This window comes from Phascolarctos cinereus, unplaced genomic scaffold (assembly GCF_003287225.1).
Source record: "Phascolarctos cinereus isolate Bilbo 61053 unplaced genomic scaffold, phaCin_HiC Scaffold_4;HRSCAF=312, whole genome shotgun sequence".
In the NCBI taxonomy this organism is placed as follows: Eukaryota; Metazoa; Chordata; class Mammalia; order Diprotodontia; family Phascolarctidae; genus Phascolarctos; species Phascolarctos cinereus.
In genome coordinates this window covers 164,646,886-164,668,446 of record NW_027555847.1, presented here as the reverse complement: position 1 = coordinate 164,668,446, position 21,561 = coordinate 164,646,886, and the positions used below count along the sequence as shown (strand labels likewise).

Sequence of the window (21,561 nt, the reverse complement as noted above, 5' to 3'; positions counted from 1 at the left end):
TTATCTGTAACTTTAGAACATACGTATTCAGTCACTTCATCATGGGGTCTAAGATACTAAAGTGGTTTGCCATTTCCTTCTCCAGTAAACGAAGGCAAACAGAGGTTAAGTGACTTGTCCAGGATCACACTGCTAGTATCTGAAGCTGTATTTGAACTCAGATCATCCTGACTCTAAGCCCAGTGCTCTATGCAACGAGCCACCTAGCTGCCTCCCAACATCTAAAATAACTGTGATTCTATGTCCCTGTGGGCAAATACACAAATAGGCTTTTTTAAAAATTGAGATTTGATCATTTTCTGGCTAATGTGACTAATGATTGTAGTCAAATTAGATTTGGGACTAAGAAAAAGAAAATATCTACTCCCCTTTCTCCAGATGAACACATCGCTTGTTCATCACTTACCATTTGCTTTGTCTTGGATTTTTTTTTGTGGTCATGACATTTAGAAAAAAGCAAAAGAAGACAATTATGACCCAAACTTACCTGTAGTCCAGGCTTATAACTACCTTCAGTTTTATCCAGAAGCAATGTCTTGTCTGTTGCATGAAACATTACAACACCACTATTAAGTTGCCACTTGGGCTCCTAAGCTGAGCTTTCTTCAAAGCCAGAGGGGAATGTATGCTCCAGTAGTAGCTGTAAACCTCTGCGTGCTACTGTGAGCACACATTAAAAAGTTTTCTACTCTTCAGCTCTAAGAATTAACTGGCAAAACTAGACATATAAATTTCTTTTCCTTCTTCCACTTTCACCCCCAAAGAACCTTAGTGGAATGGCAAATCATCCACTCAATTTTCAGGAACAATGGTGAACTGGGAGAACACAGAAGGCTGAAATCCATGGAGAATTAAAAATTTAATTCTCAATAGTTTAGATTGATTTCCTACCAAAACATTCCCCACAGCTGTTCACAAACAGAATCCACTGCCCTAAGGCTGGGTCTACAGGTCATCAAACGCATAAATGAAAACTGAAAAAACCTGGGTCAAACTCCAGACAGTGGTTATTATATGGCCCAAATATCTGCATAAAAGACCACATTGTTTGAAAAATTCTTTATCCATGTGTTTGGCATATAATCTGTAGTTAGGTGGCACAGTAGAAAAGAGCACTGGGCCTGGAGTCAGGAAGACCTGAGTTCAAATGCAGCCTGAGACCCTTGCTAGCTGTGTGACCCTGGTAAACTCACTTAACCCTGTTTGCCAGTTTCCTCATCTGTAAAATGAGCTGGAGAAGGAAATGGCAAACTACTCCAGTATCTTTGCCAAGAAAACCCCAAAAGGGGCCATGAAGAGTCAAACACCCAATGAAATGACTGAACAACAAATTGGCATATAATCAAACCCCAAATGTCAACTATTCCCACCTTCCCCCCATTCTACAAACATTTATTACATATTACAAGTATATATCTGTAATGCAGATATGTGTATTCTTCCTTATAACAAAAAAAAAATCACATGTAGGTATAAGGCTAAGACCTATGGATCTAATTGATATAGGGAACTTGAAGAAGAGGAAATTCCTTTACTGATGCAGTTCAGCACCCACTCCACAACGTTTTAGTTTTAAGAGTGTTGCTCAGAACATTGAGGGAAAGGTAGGTGGTACAGAGGATAGAGAACCAGCCCTGGAGTAAGGAGGACTTGAGTTAAAATGCTTACTAGCTTTGTGACTCTGGCTACATCCCATAACCTTGACTGCCTCAAAAAAAAAAAATTAGTGTGCTCAGAACACTGGTAAGTTAAATGTCTTTCCGAAGGTTACCAAGCCATTATGTAGCAGAAGGGGACTTGAACCCAGGTCTTCCTGGATCTAAGGAAGTTCTCTACAGCATACTGTCTCTCTTATACATGTATGTTCCACCCTTTCCCACCCGTCAGTGATGACCCCTGCATTTCAACAATGTGCTGCTATGTTTCTAAGCCAATAGAGAACTTCTTTGCTGAGCGAGGAAAGAAATGGGCTGGAGGGTGGCAATGTCACAAAATCATTTAAGGTATTTAACTCAGATCAAAGCTCATGGCTTCTAAGATTGCAACACTACATGTTATTTTTCCCCTCAAAATTTTTGATAGCCAAGTTACTACAGGTAGAGGGTAGTAGAACGTTCACTGCAAGGACTTTGTCTTACCCAGGACATACAGACATGAAGCCAAAGTGGGCAAAGAAGCAATCACCAAGTGTAACATCCATGTAGAAAGAATCTAAGATCTTTCTAGTTAATCAAACCTTTTCAGGAGCAGTTCATCTTTACCTCATTCCTGAATTGTACAGATAATTAATTCTTCATTTTGCTCTGCCTGTAACAGTGTAACATAAACTAAATAAAAAGTGTGTGGCTTACACACATAAGTATGTTGAAGGAAAATAATTGTAGATCAGTTTACATTTCTCCAGACAGGTTTTGAAAAAGTGAATATGCTTCTTTCAGGCAAAATCAACGATGTCAATGGGGAGGCTCCCCATACTTACCCCTATGTATAATATGTTAAATGAAGGAGTCTTTCTTTATTATTTATATGATTTTTAAATAGCCTTTTTGTTTTGCCCAAAGAAATCATTCAGAACCTATCAAGAAAGTTATTTATTTATCAGTCCATTCTACAAACTCCACTCATGATTGACAGGCCACACAAACTGGAAAAAAAAAGTCAAAAAGAAAAAAAGAAAAAGACATTGTCATACACAGAGATGTTCTTACCTGCATAGAATTCAGGACTATACACTGCACCCACAACTGGATTCAATTTCCAGCCTAAAAAATATAAAAAGTGACCCATTGACATCATGTCCACGAAGAGCAATACCACATACTTTAAAACCCATCATATGTAGTTTCACAACTGTTTGACAGTGAAGGATGAAGAGTGGCATGATGCAGAAGTCTAAAAAATAGGTGCAAACCCTGCCCTTTTCACTTGCCAGCTGTGTGATGTGGAGTTAGTCAATTAAAATTTTTGGGACTCAAAGCCTTCCTCTATAAAGTGATGATAGCACTACTTAGGTAACTGACTACCTCACAGGGTTGTTGTAAGGGTGAAATGAGGGGCAGCTAGGTGGCGCAGTGGATAGAGCATCAGTCCTGAAAGTCAGGAGGACCTGAGTTCAAAACCTCAGACCAAATACTTGACATTTATTGGCTGTGTGGCCCTGGGCAAGTCACTTACCCCCAACTGCCCAAAGGGGGACATATATAATGTATAATTTTAGTGTGAATTAACTATGTGATATTTTCAAACTCTTTAAAAATTGATATGCTAAGTGTATTTGCTTTGATAGCTGTCAATAAGGCAGCATATTCAATTATCAATAATTATTATTTAAGGAAGTATTAATATTTTATATTCACATTTTTTTGATTATTGAAATCTTGAGGTCAGGTGTGGTTTTCTATCCCAAATGAATGAAATGAGATAGTTAACTGTGCTTTGTAAACTATAAAGCATTATTATGAACACATATAATAGCTGCAGTAGCAGTGGTAGTAGTAGTATCTTTTTTTTGGTCATTAAAAGACATTTACAAAAATATTCATATGAAAAAATATATACTGCCATATGTGTTCCTGTGTGCCTCTCATGATATTGTACAATAAGGAAAAATAACGCAACTAAAACTTCTGACCATCTTTTTGAAGGTAAAATGTTCCTGAAAATGACCTGGAGAGAAGTAAACTCCCAAGTAGACACTTTTTGAAAGCCTCTTCCCTCAATTGCCACAATAAAATTATATTCTTTTTACAAATAATAAATTATAATTATTTATAAATAGGATATAAATGTTATTTATAAATAGAATATAACTAATTTATAATTTTACCATTCTTTTTCTTTAAAAACGCAAGGCACTTCTTTACCTAGAATCCAAATATATCAGAATTTTTTTGCAGTATTTTCCAATAATAATTGACACTAACCCTGACTGAGTCTGTCTCATTTCCTGAAAGACCTTTTCAATTACCAATGGGAAGCATGCTTTGTATAATTTTAGTGTGAATTAACTATGTGATATTTTCAAACTCTTTAAAAATTGATATGCCAAGTGTATTTGCTATGATAGCTATCAATAAGGCAGCATATTCAATTATCAATAATTATTATTTAAGGAAGTATTGATATTTGATATTCATATCTTTTTGATTTATTGCAATCTTGAGGTCAGGTGTGGTGTTCTATCCCAAATACCTAGTCCAGTGCCTTTCCCTTAGTTTAAGCTGAGTCTTAGCCTAAACTTTAAAAAAAATTCATACTTAAAGTCTTGATTCCTCCATTTGTTTGTGTCTCTCTCTACATAAAATATATTCCAGACCTCCTTTTGATATATATATTTTTTACTAATTAGGATTTTTTATATTTATCTGTCTTTCCAAATCCAGCCCAGTGTTAAATATATTCTACAATAACACTGTTCAACATCGAAAGTAGGTGACCCTGAGTTCAAATGTTATGGCAGGGGTGCACAGGCTCTGACAGGTATTATACTACAATGGAAAGGCTTTAAGTACGAGCCTAATGATGGACTGGCTCTTCATCCTCCAAGAATGTGCCTAGCTAATTTGAGAGAGGCTCATAAACCAAAGGCTGGCCATGAAGTGATCAATTTTGTTTTCGTTTTTGGTCACAACCACTCAGAAGGAGTGTCTGCTAAAGCAGACAGGTATACAAATTTCCATTATTAAAGAAAATACACAAAAATGAAATAGTGTACCAAAGAAGTTGCTGGCAGCATAAAAAATAAAATCTCTGTCAGTTTTCAAAATCAATGCTTTAAGCATATTCATTTTGCTGTGTAGGAAGTCCTGAATTCAGATTCTACCTCTGACATTTACAAGCTTTGTGACCCTGGTGAAGTCACTTAACCTCTGTCTACCTCAGTTTCCTCAACTGTAAAACTCAGATAATCATAGCACCTACCTCCCAGGGTTGTTGTGAAGATAAACTGAGATATTTGTAAAGAACCACTTAAAGAACTATATAAAATATAGTATTATTATTTAGGCTACTGATATATCAATGCCTTCAAATCTAGCCCTCAAAAAGTAATCTGACTTACACCTATGAAAGAGAACCTGGGGTTCCAAAAGAACCCTGGATTTGGAATGATGAGTCATAAGATAATATAATATTTTGAGTTAATCTAATTCCTTTATTTTTGGATGAGGAAACTGAACTCCCAGGGAACAGAAACTACTGGTGCAGAATAGTACAGGTACAAGAGCATAAATAAGTCATATTTAGCTTAGATTTTATGCAGAGAATCATTATCCCTATTTCACAGATATAAAGACATTGAAGCATTAAGAAGTCAAATATCAAGCAAGTTTTGTAGCTGAAATTAAGGGGTATGAATGAGATGACTTCTGAGGTCCTTTCCTACTTGAAAATCCTAAGGTCCTGTGAAATTTCAATGCATGTTCAAGGCTCAGAAATCAAAGGTGCTTAAAGAAAATAAGCAGTAGGACTAATGGGGTTCTTATTATGTCTATCTTCCTTTAACTCAGAAAATTTAACTTGGGCAAATTTTGATTCAGTAAAAGGAAGGACTTCTTTTTAACAAATAAAATTGTTCAAGCCAAGGAACACTTCTTAAGTGAGTGAAAGACACTGGACTAGGTATTTGGAATAGAAAACAGCATGCAGTTCTCTGACCTCAAGATTTCAATTAAAATAGCAACCATGACACTATGAGCTTTAGCTTAAACTCTATCCTTTTTGCTAAAACAGATTGCTTCCACTTTTATAATGACCTCGTATAGCAAAATTCTTAGAGCCTATCTGTATGATGATGTGGGTTGCAGGTGTCACATTAATTCTGGTTAGGTTTTCCTGGATCTAGGCAAGTAGGAAGGTCTGGATTTACCCTTGCAAATTTGTAAAATTTGCTTTCATTTGTTTTTCCCAGGACAGTGTTAGGCCATGCCCCTAAATGAAAAACTTCCACTAAGGATACTGCAATGGATACCAATTATTCAGAGTCCATTGATCATAGTATACTAGATGATGAACAATTTGAATGAATTTTGGACCTGCCAGCTTTGGCTGATGGAGTTCTCTAAGATCGTAAGTTATATTAACAGCCTCTCATTTTATCTAAGGAGGGAAAAAAAAGGTCTTCAGAGATACCAGTTGATGCCCAGAGCTGAATTACTGTCCCCTCCCCCCATACCTCATTTTCTTCCTGTTCTCTATTTTCAGTGCTGAAGTGTTTAACTTTTTTGAAGCCAGCATGGGGAAGGCTTCATTCATCATGAAAATAACAGCAATTAAACTTTACTCTGTCTTGTCAGGGAGGTCTGTGCTAGCCCATAACTGTGAGGGTTAATCAAGTGTGATGAGAACTGACTTCTCTTGAGCAAAGAGCTGCCAGGAAACCCTGGTGCAGGAGGAGGAGCAAGAAAATCGCCCCAGTAGGTGTTATTGTTCACGTCTTAGTGGGCACATCTTTCTTAGTGTCACTGCTCTCCCTATCCATGTTCTCTTTCCCCAGACTCTGTGTGTGTGTGTGTGTGCGTGCACTCATGCAATGCATTTTAACTTTAAAAGCTCAAACATGCACGGGAAAATAAAAAGTGTTTTTTGTTCTACAGACACAGTATGTGGGATTCACAGTTCTCATTAGAAAGAACTGTTCCCATAACTGACTCAGGAACTATCTAGCCCAACAGTTATTTTGGAAGGTCAATATCATCCTCATCCTCTTTCATCTCTTCCTATCAACCACTATCCTGTTCTATGCTAGACAGTTAGTAAAGGAGGAGGAGTCAGTGATGATAGATGACAAGAGTAACGAAAAAGAAATAACCTTTAAAGGAGAAACAGTGGAGTTTGGCCCTGAAAATGTCTCTAAACAGATATACAAGTATGGAAATATTATGCAAATTTCATGCAAATACACACATATATGGCCCAGACTAGAAGAGGCCCCTGGGACAGCCTTCCTAAAGACAATGATCTTGCACTATCAGGAAGATGGACATGTCTGTCCCAGAGATTGTTCCCATTTTTAATTTCTCAGCTTGTTTGTGTATTTCCCTAGGCCTTCCAAATTCAGAGATTTTGATCAAGGACATTAAACCAAACAATGAAGCTTACAACCAAAGAAAAACAGCTGACAAAAGCCTGCAGCTCTCAACATCCCAGGGCCTCAGGCATGCTAAAGCAACAGAGCAGAGACTTCAGCTATTACAGCCCAAGTCTCTGTTTCTGAAATGTGGACAGGTTATCCATGCGCAATTCAACAGGCAAAAGCTTGTATGTCCACAACACTCCAAAAAAAAAAATCACATTTTATAATTTTCCTCTCTGTGTACGGTTTCCAAACAAACTGCCAAAAATACTCAACTTTAACTACCTCTAAAAGTGCTGTGAAAAGGCAGATCTATATTTGGATAAAATCAATCAACGTATATGTCCTTTTGAGTTTCTGGAACAAAGATATCCTATATAATGCACTCACAAATGTTTTATATGCAATTCCACTATTATAGGAAATGAATGTATGCTAAAATGTGCATGATACTTCAGGGGTGGGGCACCTGAGGCCTTGAGGCCACATGTGGCCCTCTAGGTCCTCAAGTGCAGCTCTTTGAATCCAAACTTCACAGGATTTGTTCTGTAAAACTTAGACTCAGTCGAAGGACCGCACTTGAGGACCTAGAGGGCCACATGTGGCCTCGAAAACACAAGTTCCTGGGGGCAGCTAGGTGGCACAGTGGATAAAGCACCAGCCCTGAAGTCAGGAGAACCTGAGTTCAAATCTGGTCTCAGACTAAACTCTTGACACTTACTGGCTGTGTGACCCTGGGCAAGTCACTTAACCCCAACTGCCTAAAAAAAAAAAAGAAAAGACACAAGTTCCCCATCCCTGTTAGGTGTTCCAAAGACAGCTGGTTATCAAACTCATTAAGCTTGGTTTTTAACTATGTTAGGACAGGAATTAGAAAAGAAAGTGAAAAATTAAGAAAACCAGAAAAATTGTAAAAAAGCTAGACCCATTAAAACCATTCAGGTCCACAGAAAAACTAGAATTTTTAACCAGGAAAGCATATTTATTATGTTCTATAGAAAATCAGTTATATTAGTCCAAAATTTAGGTTAGCCAAGATTTAGTTCACGTTCCTCCCATTCCTTTCTTACTGTCTCTCCAGGTTAAGACGTAAATGAAAGAGTGGCTACTTATGAAAACAGATAATCACCAATGAGTGAGGTAGGGGCAGGGGGAGAGATCCTGCAGTCCTATTGCTAATCCTTAGCATATGCAAAATTCAATTTTGGCTTCTATATCAGTAAAAAAAAATTTTTTTAAGTTTCTAGAGTTTTCTCATTTATACAATTTCAAGTCAAAACATCTTTCATATATTTTCTATTATTTGCCCCAAAACCACCTCCTTTAACATTTCAGGGGTACCCTGTCTTTCAAGAATACTTTTATGCTCACTCTTTCCTATACTCTTTATAATTTCATGAATTTTAATTGTATAATACTCTTGAAGTGGAGTGGCTTAGAGGATAGAGCTGACCTTTGAGTTAGAAAAACCTGAGGTCAAGTCCCTTATCTGACATATGCTGGCTATGCCATCAGGCAAGGTCCTTAACTTCTCTGAGTTCTAGAAAACCCAAAACTACAGGCTGTAGAGGAAGTGCTGACCTACAGTGGTAGGGAGAGTGTCCTCATTGGAAAGATCTTTACATTAACAAAATCACACATCTAATCATTATCCCTATACCCTTCATATTTCCAGACTGAGGAGTTAATTGCTATAGATAAAGGGTCTCCTATAGGAATATTATTGCTATTAATAAGTTATCCTCTTGTGGCCAAAAGTCTAAAGGGATGCACAATGGAAAACATACTTGCCTTTAGAAATAAACCCTTTGGTCTCTCTTACAGTTATATGGAATGCGGCAGTAACTTTTGTGCCACACTATCACAGGAACCAGTGTTAGCAAACTGTATTATTCCTTCAGTTAAAAAAAACATGAGAACAGGTGTGTGGAATTAGAGAGTACAAAGATGGTGTACATATATAACAATCACCACTGCTTCGTAATTTAAGATAATGAGACCCCCCTAGACCTGAGGTGTTCATAATACTGGATCAACTGGATTTAGATTTGTGACCCAGCTAAATGCCCAGGATTGCATTAAAAAAAAAATCCTTCATATGACCAGTTGTTATAAGCACCAGTTGTTGAGACAGTTAGCTCAACAAAGCAAAAATAAAAGGGAGGAAATGAGGAAGAACATCCACTTCTTAAAAATGTTCAGCAGCTAGGCTATCACATATGAACCATGGCTAGCTGATAAATGGTCTTAGAAAAAAAGACTTAAGAAAACACACATTAAAGAAATTACATGAAACCATCTTTAAAAGGCTGATTCATTTCGCACTGGATTGCCTCTTTCTAATGTGTAAAATGTCCCTTTAATGGCCCAGGTCATCAAAAGGAAATTGAGGCAAAGAGAGGAATGGTAGAAAAAAATAACCCACCATTTAGTCATTTAGAATATAAAAGAAAACTGCAAATGACCTAAAATTAAGAAAAGAAAGTTAGGGGTTGTCATTGTATAATGAAAATCAATTAACAACCAATGTACTGCCCAGGGGTTGAATTTTTATTAAAAAAAAAGATCCTTAACAATGATAACATCTAAATAAATGACATTATTCTTCAAGGTGCTATAACACTTGCCTGTACAACATTTTTTGTGACATAGAGAGGGGGTATAAAACAATAATGTGGAAGGGGTGTCTAATATGTAGGAATGATCTTAACATCTCCCTTCATTTTCTTCCTCTCTCTCTGTTACAAGGACAACCATGATAGAACTCAAAGTGGTACTTGCTTGCATGGTCAACTCTTTTCACTTAAATTAGCCAGGCTATGCCCATTGTGATTCTACCCAACTAAAAATGGCTAGGGATCTAGTGCACAATACCAAGTCAGGATTGAAATCAGGGCCAAATTCTAATGTGACAGTGTCATAATTTCCTGGTCAGTATGAAAGAAACTAAAAAGGGGGGAAAAGGAGTTTTTCTTCCACAACTCTGTTTTCTTACTTCTAACAACTAGTCTAACTGACCCTACAACAATGAGAGTACCATCAAATTGGGACCACCCTGGAGGGACTGAAAGAAAAGACTATATGCTTAACTAGACCACCAGATGGGCAGCTTCTCTGTAAATCCCCCAATTTGTTCAGAAGATAACATTGTACTAAATTTGTAAAATAAAACAAGTTCTGGTGATGAGAGAGACATGCCCAGCTTAAGGAGCTTCCCTAGTTACTTGTTTTTCATTCGAAGGAAGAACATGACTTCCCATGAAAGGTGTAACTGCACTTACCATTTGTATAAGGGTTGACTGTCTTTTTATTTGTCATTACACGTGCTGTAGCATTATTTACCTAAGTACATAGAAAATCAAATTAGTAAATTTTGCTGAGCAAGGTTGTAATTCTATTAATTGCATGCATTATGGCTACTAGTATTCATATGAAAATGCAATTTAATTTATAAAAGGCAGTAGGTGCATAACAAAATCATACTATTTATAACTACATTTATTTCATAACCATTTAAACTTATAAATCATTTCAATAAAGCAACATCATATCATTTAAAAGTTTAATACAGAGACATTAAAAGCAAATTAAAAGGTACTGCATAATTGAAGATTAAAAAAGCATGCGTGTACTCCATGGTAACACTGAAACAATAAATATTTAAAAACAGAAAAAAAATCTCTCATATGAAGGAACATGCAGTGAAGTAGAAGGGGAAGAGACAAGGTACAAGGAAACAGAAAATGTCAAAAAAAAGGGACAAACAAATTTTAGCATTGTGCAACATAACCCTTTAGAAGATAAGTACCATTGGAAAAGCAACATCTAGCATTCAACACTGGAAACAAGAGCCTTTTTCATTGCAAGAATTAACAAAATCATTCAAGCTTTAAAATCACAGCTAACAAAAGGATAAAAAAGAGGGTGCATTATTTAACACAATATGGAGTTAACAATTCGAGTAAGATGTGCACCAAGTCATATCCTCAGTCCAGTCAGTGCCTCCCAGGCTTGCTTAAAACGTACACTCAATTACAGGCGTACCAATATCGAAAAAAATAGAGCATCAAGAAAACTTAATACAACAAGTCAAAAAAATTCACGTGGTATAGATATAGATATAGATATCAGCGCTAAATACGTGAAACGGCAGATGGACTTCTCCACTTACCATTCAGCACCATCGCCAGCATGGGTATGTATACAGTTACCATGGTTACTGAGAGTTTGGTGAGGGGCCTAAGCGCTACCGTCGAGGGGGAAAATGAAAGGCAAAATATGCAACATCTTACTCCAAGACTACAGCATTTTCAATTGGTATTTTTTTTTCTTTTTAAAATTCTAACAATTATAATCCTATGGCAGTGTTGAGGGGGATCCGGTGGTAGAAAAAGCAGGCTCTTTATGTAAACATTTTATTGCTTCCCCACTTTTTTTCCTTCTAGAGAGGGTACAGGCTACTAACCCTAAAAACATGACTGTTGATAACTCAGATTTTTCTTTAAGAAGCAAAATGTTTTTTCTTCTTCTTCTTCTATTTTTTAGTAATGCTTTGTGTTTCCCAATTTGTTTTAAAAAAAAAAAGCCACTGCGGATCCCTCGTCAACCCTGCAGCAGAAAAAAAAAAAAGCTGCTTTGTTTTTGGTTTGCTCTGTCATGCTTTTCTATTGTTTGGAATCTACTGCACCCATTGATTTACAAAACATTGAAAATAATAAGTTCAAAAGATTAAGCTTTCATTTGTCTCATTTCTGTCATACACCTTTCAGCAATAAGAATGAGAATAATAAAATAAAACAAAACAAGTAAGGCCAGATTTCCTTTTTTATATATAAATATATATATATATATATAAACAATGGGAAAGGGGGGAGGGGCGCACACACAGGACACCAATGATGCATCTGAAACAACGTATGAGAGTGAAGCAGACATTTATCAAAAAGATGAAAAGGAAAATATTTTGAACATGCACCTCGATTTTACGGCCCTCTACCACGGTGCCGTGTAATTTCTCCCTCGCCCTGTCCGCATCGGCACTATTTTCGAAAGTTACGAAACCAAATCCCTGCATGCAGGAGGGAGAAGGGGGGAAAACAACATGCACATTATTATTTCAATCAATGATCACTTTTTAAATGTTCTCTCCATTTAATTTCTATCTCTTGTCCTTGCTTCATTTCTGTAACATGCAAATTAGAGAAATTATAAGAGTACTAAGATGTGCGATAAGTAAGAGATAAATGTGAACAAGTTTCCTCTCTTTCACCAGTTAGATATACCCCCTAAAGAATTCAAAGAATACCAAAAATACCTTTCTAAATGTCACTACAGAGGAAAATAAATCTAACAGAAAGAAAATGAGATCAAAATAAATTTACAGTGTCTTCACAGAGAATAAACTGAAATAATGAGAAGATAAAGGGAACCACTTTTTGACATGCAGATCTTAAAAAAATAAAATAAAATAAAACAAATTAAATTGTGCACAAAATTCAACACTGAATGCCAGTATACTCTAAAACATTGCCTACAGAGTCATGCCGTGTGGTTGTAAGAACATTTCTTCTTCATGCAACACTAGGGTTATTTAATTTTTTTTCCAAATGCTACACAGCCTTTACTTATTAAAAATAAATTAAAACCCTCACAAATGAAAGATCTTTCATAATAAAGCTTAAATGTTTTAATATAATAAACAAAAATCACTTGATGTGAATATAAATTTCAACTAAGAATGCAAATAGTTCAAGGAATGTTTTAAGCACTTTACATCAACACTTTTTTTTAGGTCATGTTGCATGCAAGTTCAATTGCCTACTTTCCTTACTCCCTTATTAGCAAAAGAGAAATGCTTGTACTTGCTGAGTAGTTTTGAGACATAGCTATTACATAAATCAGTTCTTCAGAAAAATACAAGTATATTTATCTAGAATACATTATTTATGACATATTTTAAACACCTCCCCAGTTGCTAATAGTTGATTTTTAAAAGTACATTACTGGCATAGTTTTATTTTACTATTACAGTTTCATTAATTAACACTAAACTTAAAATTGCTAAATACATGCATTTCTTCCCTGACACTGCTACCTAAGAAGAGACCTCCCTCCTCCAAATGATATTGTTTTTGAAACTCTAAAACAAAATTGCATATTATGTTCAGAAACCTACTCCAGCCCTTTGAAACAATTCCAGTGTAAACTTTGTTCATTTTGTTCCCCCAACTTTGACTTGATAAGCTGGGACTAAATACGACAGAGTTTAGTAATATTATTATTACTAATGAATGCTGTTTTAAGACTTGTTGGAGCTTCCATATTGGACAAAATGTGTCCATTAAAAAAAATAGGTTGATAAATTAGCCATTTATGCTAGCTATTTTTATTATATTTATAGGTTGAACTCAGCCATCTAGGATATTCAGAGGCCGAAAAGAAGAACCTAGAGACTAGCTCTTGATTTGCAAGGACCACCAGTTTTGTACTCTACAATTAGAATGGAAGGTAGGCTGATTCCATGTGTTAGGTAATTTAATTATGGCATGGCATTAATATAAAGGCCAAATCAGGTTTTTATCCCCTTTTAAGTGGGTGGGCCAACTCTCAGATTCTCTTCCATGGCCATACAATTCAAAGTAGCAGCCATAATACAAATGTGTGCTATTGGTTATAAGGAAAAATATCTAAGCCAGAGTATGTGAATGATTCTATTGAACCTATGTGTTAACTACTGAAAAACAAAACAGAACACCCAACAACTTTAAGCAAATGGTCTTAAATATTGTGGCTCAACAACATCATTTTTGTGTAGAAAAGATTTTCTATATGAAAGATGACATTCCAAATCATATCAATTTTTCAAGACAATGTGTCTGTCCAAGTCTAAAATTTATAGATTACTTGTCTCAATATTCTCTTACGTAAACTTATGATATTCAAAGTTAGGGATTTAGTTTTTTGTAACGCCAGTTTGATCCTATGAGAAATCAAAGTGACCCAAAGGGTTTATCAGGAAGACAGAGCGTGATAAAAAATTTCTCTGCCTTGAATCTCAGAGAAAGGTACTGGAAAGGGAACTCCTAATATATTTGTAATCTTTTGCAAACTAAATTGGTTTCAAAATGGATTTAAGTTATGAAGTTATTATTTGATTTTTTTCCCCTAGGGTTAAACATTCTCAAGCAAAAATGTCAGTTGCAAGATACTGGGATGATCAGTAGAAGCTAGGCAAATTTGGTGTTAGAGATGTTCAGTGATAGCAGGCCACAGAAAGAAGGCCAAAAATAAAATTTTGACTTCATGTAGAGTGTTGCATCATTTTAGTGCTAGGAAGGCAGTCGCATAGCTAGGTCTTGATTAGTGTGAACAATGAATTCCTGTCAAGTGTTGCCTGTATTTTGAATTCACGCTATTATAACTTAAAATTATGTAAAATATGGTAATTGGCTACAGTCCAATTGAAATATGCAGTACAAGTTCAAATACTGCAACTACTTCATGAGATTACTGTTCACACTAATTGGGATCTGACTCTATTCCATTCTTCTAGCTAAAAGGATTCAAGGACCAAGAGGTACAGCAGATTTTTAGAAGCTTCTCAGATAGAGGTAAGATAAGGTAGGGAAAACTGTACTTCATTGCTTATTAAAAATCAGTACCACCTTATTCATAAAAAGATCTGCCAAATTCCTTACATTTCATAGCGGGTGATAGTCTTGGGAGGAAAAGAAATCTTCAGTCTTACATGTTAGAACTTCCTACAGCTAGCTGCATAGCTAGCTATACTGTGCTCGTAAATGGAATTATTATTAGGGTATGTAGCCTTCAACTCAAACTGAAGGAGTGGGAAAGATTAAACTTGGTTTGGATTCAGAATTAAAAAGCAGAACAGCTTGTGATGTAACACCTGATAGTTGTGTTTAACTTCCAAGAAAGGGCTACATTGAAAATTAAAAAGTTCTTTCATGCCAGATGAGGAACACTTTTCCCTGGGTAACATAAACAGAAATATGGTGTCAAGACAAGAGAAGATGTCAGTTTAGAAAGAAAGCTATCTGAAGAGCAGAAGACAAAAAAAGGCACTGGGGCTAAGTCTGACAGAACAAAGGAAGGAAGTATTCTGGCAATTAATTATCTGTTTATTATATCACTGCAGCCAAATTAGCTAACTCAAAACCCAAGGTCTGGATTATAGCCTGGATTTTATTTTTATATATGTGTGTGTATGTATTTATATAATTATATATATATATATATATATATATATATAATTATATATTATATGTTACATTATATATATGGAGAGAGAGAGAGAGAGAGAGAGAGAGAGAGAGAGAGAGAGCCTGGATTATAAATGTGCTCCAATGCTAAAGGGTATCAGCAACTTCTAGCATAAAATATGCCAGCTTGTCCCCTTTTTCAAATTTGGTATTACAGGAGCATCCTTTTTTTTTTTTTGCTGTTGAACAAGAGTAAATTATTTCCCTCAGAAGACTCTGCAGCCTTCTGGAATGAGGAATGAATAGAATCTAAACTAACCTTCCACTAACATTAAAACAGCCAACAGTTATCTTATTTCTGAGAGAGATATCACAGAAAGTATGGTGAAAGTCTAGGAACATGTGAGTCAGAGAAACTGGGCAACATAGAAAAGAATATAAGAAGTTCTTTTTTAAAAGTTTGTATAGAACTTCAAAACCTGAAACCTCAGGCAGGCTAGTCCTGGCACTGGGGATATAGAGAGGTCTAAGTATGCCACTTCTCTCATCTGTAAAATGAGAGGAATGAGCTAGATTATTTCAAAAGTTCTTTCTAGGGCTAAAATGCTATTATCCTATAATCATTTTATATGTGAGTTATAACTATGAAACCATAGTTTATATGAATCATATAACTATGAACTATATTTCTGAAGATATTGCTGATTTATGAATATTGGCGTTTTTACTTACTACCTTATCCCATTCTTAGAAGAGCACTGTATACATCTATTAAATAGGCAGATGTATGTTGCTCTCTGCAATAGAAATGCAACCAAAATGGTAGATAATTTTAATTTTTGCCAACAAAATCAAATTTTATTTCTGTTGAGGGTACTCACTATTTAAAACAACTTTAAAGTCAATCTCAAGCCAGATCCAAATTTATATAGTTGTTTTGAAAGTGTTATTTACTTTTATAACCTATATCATTCTTACTTGTATATAAAGAAATAAATATTAACAAAGAGGGATAAAAAATAGACCTGTAATTTCATTGGTTTAAGGAGTTCCCAGTGAGGAAACTTCCTCTTTTATTGCAAGTTAGTACTTTATCTACAAATAATAATCTCAGAAAGTTGCCTAAAGTACCACAAGCTTAGGTGACCTGCCTAGGGTCAGACAGCCAGAATTTTGGTAGAGGTAGAGGTAAGATTAGAATCCAGGTCTTCCAGCCTCCCAACACCATCTCTATATCCATCATGCGGCACAGCTTTTCATATATAAATAAAACTTGGTATATGTTCCTGAGATGATAATAGCATCCTCGTTTAATACTAATGGAGTATCCCTAGGTAGGACTAATCACTCTATTAAGTAAATATCCAAAATTATTCAATCTGGCCCTCAACAGACTTACCTATTTGTTGACATTTTCCTAATTCAAAATGATACCAGTGAGGGCATTATAATTTTTCACCCATTAAAATAGATATTTAACTGTAAATAAGCTTCCCTTCATCAAATCAAACTTTATATTTGATAATAAATATCAGTTAAAGGAAAACAAAATATTCCTACAGGTATTAATGCTGCAATTTAGAAAGTCACCACTGTTCTGTCTTTTCTATGTCAGGACCACGTTATAGAAGGATCCCGAAAAACACACCTATAAGAGTAAATCTTTACTAGCAAACATACTGATACCCATTAAAAGAAGCTATTTTTAATGTTTCCCAATCAAAAAAGGAAGCTATACTAAAATATTTCATGAGATGCAATTGTAAATGGGCTTATTCTTAAGGTTCCTGGTGTCAGGCAAATCACGAAGATGATGGTAGCCTTAAAAACAGCGGCATCACTGTACTTTCCGAATTGCAAATGACATTCTTCTAATGTCCCAAAACAGCTCAGAAAAAGCAGGCTTATGAATAAAATGTGTTCTCTGTATTTATACATAGATAGCTATATGTAAATGTGTTTATGCTTATTTATATACACACATATACAGGCAAAAATGTAGAAAATGTTTTGCAAAAGTTAAATGCAATTTTTCAGACATGGACTTGGAATAAAATCTGTAAAAATCTAACTCAGGCTTTGATTTTCTTTTGCATTATTTTTGCATATTTTGCATATTTTTTTTCATTATTTAGGCCTGGGTGAAAAAACTTACCAAAAAAAATTAATTCACTGTTAATGTAAAAACTTTCTATAGTGCTTCTTAAATATCTGAGATGAAAATATATGATTTTAAAGGTCAGAGGTCAAAATATTGAACTGCTAGAAAAAAATGACCATAAAATATTTGACACGGTAGGTGTATATGACAGGGTTCTTAAGGCAGCAGAAGAGAAAGCGATGGTGAACTAATTTCTCAATCTTTCATACTAATAAGCATTACCAGTATGGTGGCAGGGAAAGAATACTACATCCCCCAGAATTCTCTTCTTTGGTTAATTTTATGTCTGTTTGGAAGGGAGACTGCTGAATCTCTTAGAGCAGTAGTATCAAAACTCAAATAGAAAACAGGGACCAGTATTCTGTAAATAATGCCTATCAACTGCATATTAACCTAGTTTTAAAATGTAATAGTATGCATACTTTATTTTATTTTCACTTATTTTGTTAAATATTTTCCAATTACATTTTAATCTGGTTTGAGCTGCATTAGGGAATGTTGTGGGCTGCTTGTGGCCTGCAGGCCACATGTCTGGCTCCTGTTTTGGAGCACACAGTTCAATAAAGGAATAATGCTTTTTTCCTCCTTTGAGGGGTTAAACACAAAAGAGCTAACTGTGGACTATCATACTTAAAACCAGCTGTTTAATGCCTAAAGGACAACCTAGACCACAGCTAATTTCTGACTCTATGGCCCAAGGAGTATCATAAAAAAGATGGTATGCCTGTCTGGTAGGTGATTCCTTGCTACATAATTAATTTGTAGTCCATAAGTATAAAGACAGCCTAAGATTTGTTCCATCAGTGTAAGGGCAATACAGCATTGGACAATAACTTGATCTCAGAACTGAAAAAGGGGAAAGCAGGTTAGGAGGCCTTTGGGAAACTACATAGTGCTTTTAATGACCCTCTCACCCCCAGCTTCTGCTTACAAGAAAGGCCTATCTTTTTAAATCCCATATCCTTTTGGTAATGCTCTATTGCTATCAGTCGTAGAAGAGTATGGTCTCCAAATACTTAAAGTTGTGGATCACTCCACAAACAAGAGAAAGGTTCACAGTGGGTGTGAAGAGGCAGTGACATATTATGAATGAAGGATTGTGTACAAGTGCATAATTAAACTATGAGAAATAGGTATGAATAGAAAAAGAAATGAAGCAGTCATGTAGCAAGAACAAGAGATAATGTGATGTTTAACCAGTGTGCTCCACTGACATATGAACACAATGCCAAGAGATCAGATATACTGGGTGCACTGCCATGGAAGATTTCCATGTGGATCTAGACAAAAAGTCTCACAGGAAGAGATGGCTTAGATGGGTTGCCATCTGTACTACTGAAGGTAGTACTCACATTAATGAGATCATAGTTTGATCCATCGAGGTATTTTACCATAGATAAAAGAAAATAGAACTTGAAATTTCTAATACTCTAAATCACAGTCTTCTTGCTACTACATTCCCTGTTATGCCCAATAAATGTCTTATGGAAAAGGTGGGAATATTATAGTTACACCCTTTCAAGTTGCAAAGATATCTTTCAGTAAATTATTTAAATCACTTTCTTAACTGGTACTATGGTACTATGATAAGAAGAGTATACCTGCAAAATATTTTATCTATTAGCTCCTCCCAGGAATAACTGGATGATGTATATGAGTTCACTGTGTTCCCAGGCACATGGGAACCACTCGATATAAACACTGTTTTGTGAATAAAAGGCCTGAGTGTTTTCATGTGAATGTGAAAACACATGGAAGATTGTAGGAAAAAAATTAAAGTAAAATGAGAATAAGAAATGCAACTATATATTTTAAGAAATTGATTTCTGCTAGTTGTATCCCAGGAAAAAACTGACAAGGAGGAAGTTTGGCCTTCTTTTACAAATAATGATTTTATAGTAGCTTCTCACTAATTTAATTATATTTTCAGCCCCCAGAGAGTTTATCCTAAACTCAGTTTCCTAGTAAACATGAGGTGACAATAATGAGAAAAACTCAAAATATAAATACACATAGTAAAAATTTGATTGTATTCAAAGGGTTGGTGTATTAGAAGTTTCTTTACTATCTAGGAAAAGAACTGCACTTCAATAATATGGAAAAAAATCACATTACAAAAAACTTTCTCATGAGAATGCCAACTCATTTTCACACAGTCACCCCTAAAAGACAAAAATACATAAGCATAAACTATCATTATTATTTTAAAGCACAAATAATTTTCAATGAAAATGTTGATATATTCGGTGCTTTTAAGATCTACTTCTTACACATACTAAGCTAGACCCAATAAATTTCACAATGTTTTGGAAACTGTGTAGCTCTCTAAAGTCATTTCCATTAAATTATACCTTAAAAACATACCATGCTTTTATTACATCAGTGCAGTTGTTTCCCCCTTACTCATAAAAATACTTTAAGTAGCCTAAAATATCCTAGAATGAATTAGACAACTTACCTTTGAGCCTCGCTCATTAAAAATTATTTCAACATCTAAGATTTTACCAAATTGCTGCAAAGAAACAGAAATACATAAACATGAGCAAATGAAAGCACGTCATGCTGCACAAACTGGCAATTATTTCAGAGTATGAAAATATTGGTATATCAAAGGCATAAACTGTATTTAAAACTCTACAGTTAAAGGGTGTGATTAGAGAGAAGCAATCCAACCAAAATTGCTATATTCCCATATTATGAAATCCTGAGGCAGAATTTCTAGTCCAGTATAGGTGACTTACTTGCTAAGTAAATACAAACAAAATATTAATAGCATTAGGAATGTTTTAGTGTCACTGGCCTATTCCATTTTTCAGTGGGAGAAAGGTTTTTTGGCAACACTGGTTTTCAGCAGGGGTTTGGCAATTGATATATGTGATATCACAGCCCTTTCCACTGTGGTATACTTAACAGCCAGAGAGCAAGGTAGGGATGACATTAGAGGGCCTGGTTGATACACACAAAGAAATGAGAATTATACTGATGACCGAGTCCATACTCAAAACATGTGTATAGCTCTGATTTGTCTTCAGAGTAAACAGTATCTGCCATGTCATGATTCTTTCAATATTATTAGAAAAATAATCTTTAAAACCATCAGAGTAGCTAAATTGGGGCTCTATGAGAATGCAGCTTTTTAGTATTTGTTTATATGTGAGACTTAGAATAGGTTTATTAATGCTGAAAAATTTAAGAAATATGTATCCAGTGTATGTTTGATCCACACTATGAGAGGGGAATAGTCAATAAGAAGTGGCATAGATATCAATATTAATCAACCTTCAAATTCATTTCCCTTTTGCTTCAAGACAGTTCCCAATAAAATACCTTTGCTGACATTTTGGTCAGGAACCAGTTTATTTCTAGCGAACAAACCTACTAGATGTGCACTAAGTGGCCAGAGTCATCCTGGAATTTAAGATCTACTTCACTAATAAAAAAAGAGAAAGACATACATGAATAATTGAAAGTTAACTACCCTTTTCATGATGGTAAACAATATTCTGACCTTCAACTTATGAGTTTTTTCCTCTTATTTTTGCTTTCATTTTACTCTGTTTGCCTTCCCTACCTGTTTTACCCAGCTGATATACTATCTATCCGAACTACTCTCTAACCCAAGTATTCTTGAGGCTGCAGGCAACCATTAAGTAGAGGTCAGGGCCTTGGTTGGTATATATATATACAGAGAGAGAAAGAGTAGGGAAAATTCGTTTAAGACAGTGAAGAACAGATATGACTGCATGGGACCAATGCACATTCTCTCTACAGAAACACCAGGAGAGTCTGGCAAAGCGAGTCAGCTGGGTATTAACAAATCTAGATGATTCCACAAATGGAAGGTGTAAGCACTGCTTGGCAATGTATGGTGTAAAACAGGGTTAAACTACTACATTGTGTGCACGTAAAAAAATTGTTTTGTATACAGGTAGAAAGTGAAACTGTCAACAATAAATTGCTCAAGAAGCTAAGAAAGAAAAGTTTTAAATGTAGAAGAAAGTTAATTAAGTCTAAGTTATTTTATTCCAGAGATTGGGGCTCCTTTCTTTTAATATAATTATCCAAGACACCCACAAAAATATATTTTTCAGATAAAGTAGGTTTTG

At 35.3% G+C, this 21,561-nt stretch overlaps 1 protein-coding gene across 42 annotated transcripts in view; it reads right to left on the bottom strand.

The window, feature by feature from the left end:
• Positions 1 to 21,561, bottom strand: part of RBFOX1 (RNA binding fox-1 homolog 1) — a 1,746,265-nt gene that overhangs the window by 104,368 nt on the left and 1,620,336 nt on the right. For 34 of the 42 annotated variants that reach the window (XM_078152767.1, XM_078152737.1, XM_078152744.1 and 31 more), the window contains 4 exons: positions 19,914 to 19,967; positions 12,048 to 12,140; positions 10,354 to 10,414; positions 2,709 to 2,762 (listed from right to left, as the gene is read on the bottom strand). In XM_078152767.1, coding sequence (XP_078008893.1) covers positions 2,709 to 2,762; positions 10,354 to 10,414; positions 12,048 to 12,140; positions 19,914 to 19,967 — 262 coding nt within the window. The remainder of the gene's footprint in view (positions 1 to 2,708; positions 2,763 to 10,353; positions 10,415 to 12,047; positions 12,141 to 19,913; positions 19,968 to 21,561) is intronic. The other 8 variants (XM_078152757.1, XM_078152768.1, XM_078152762.1 and 5 more) reach the window with 1 other exon arrangement.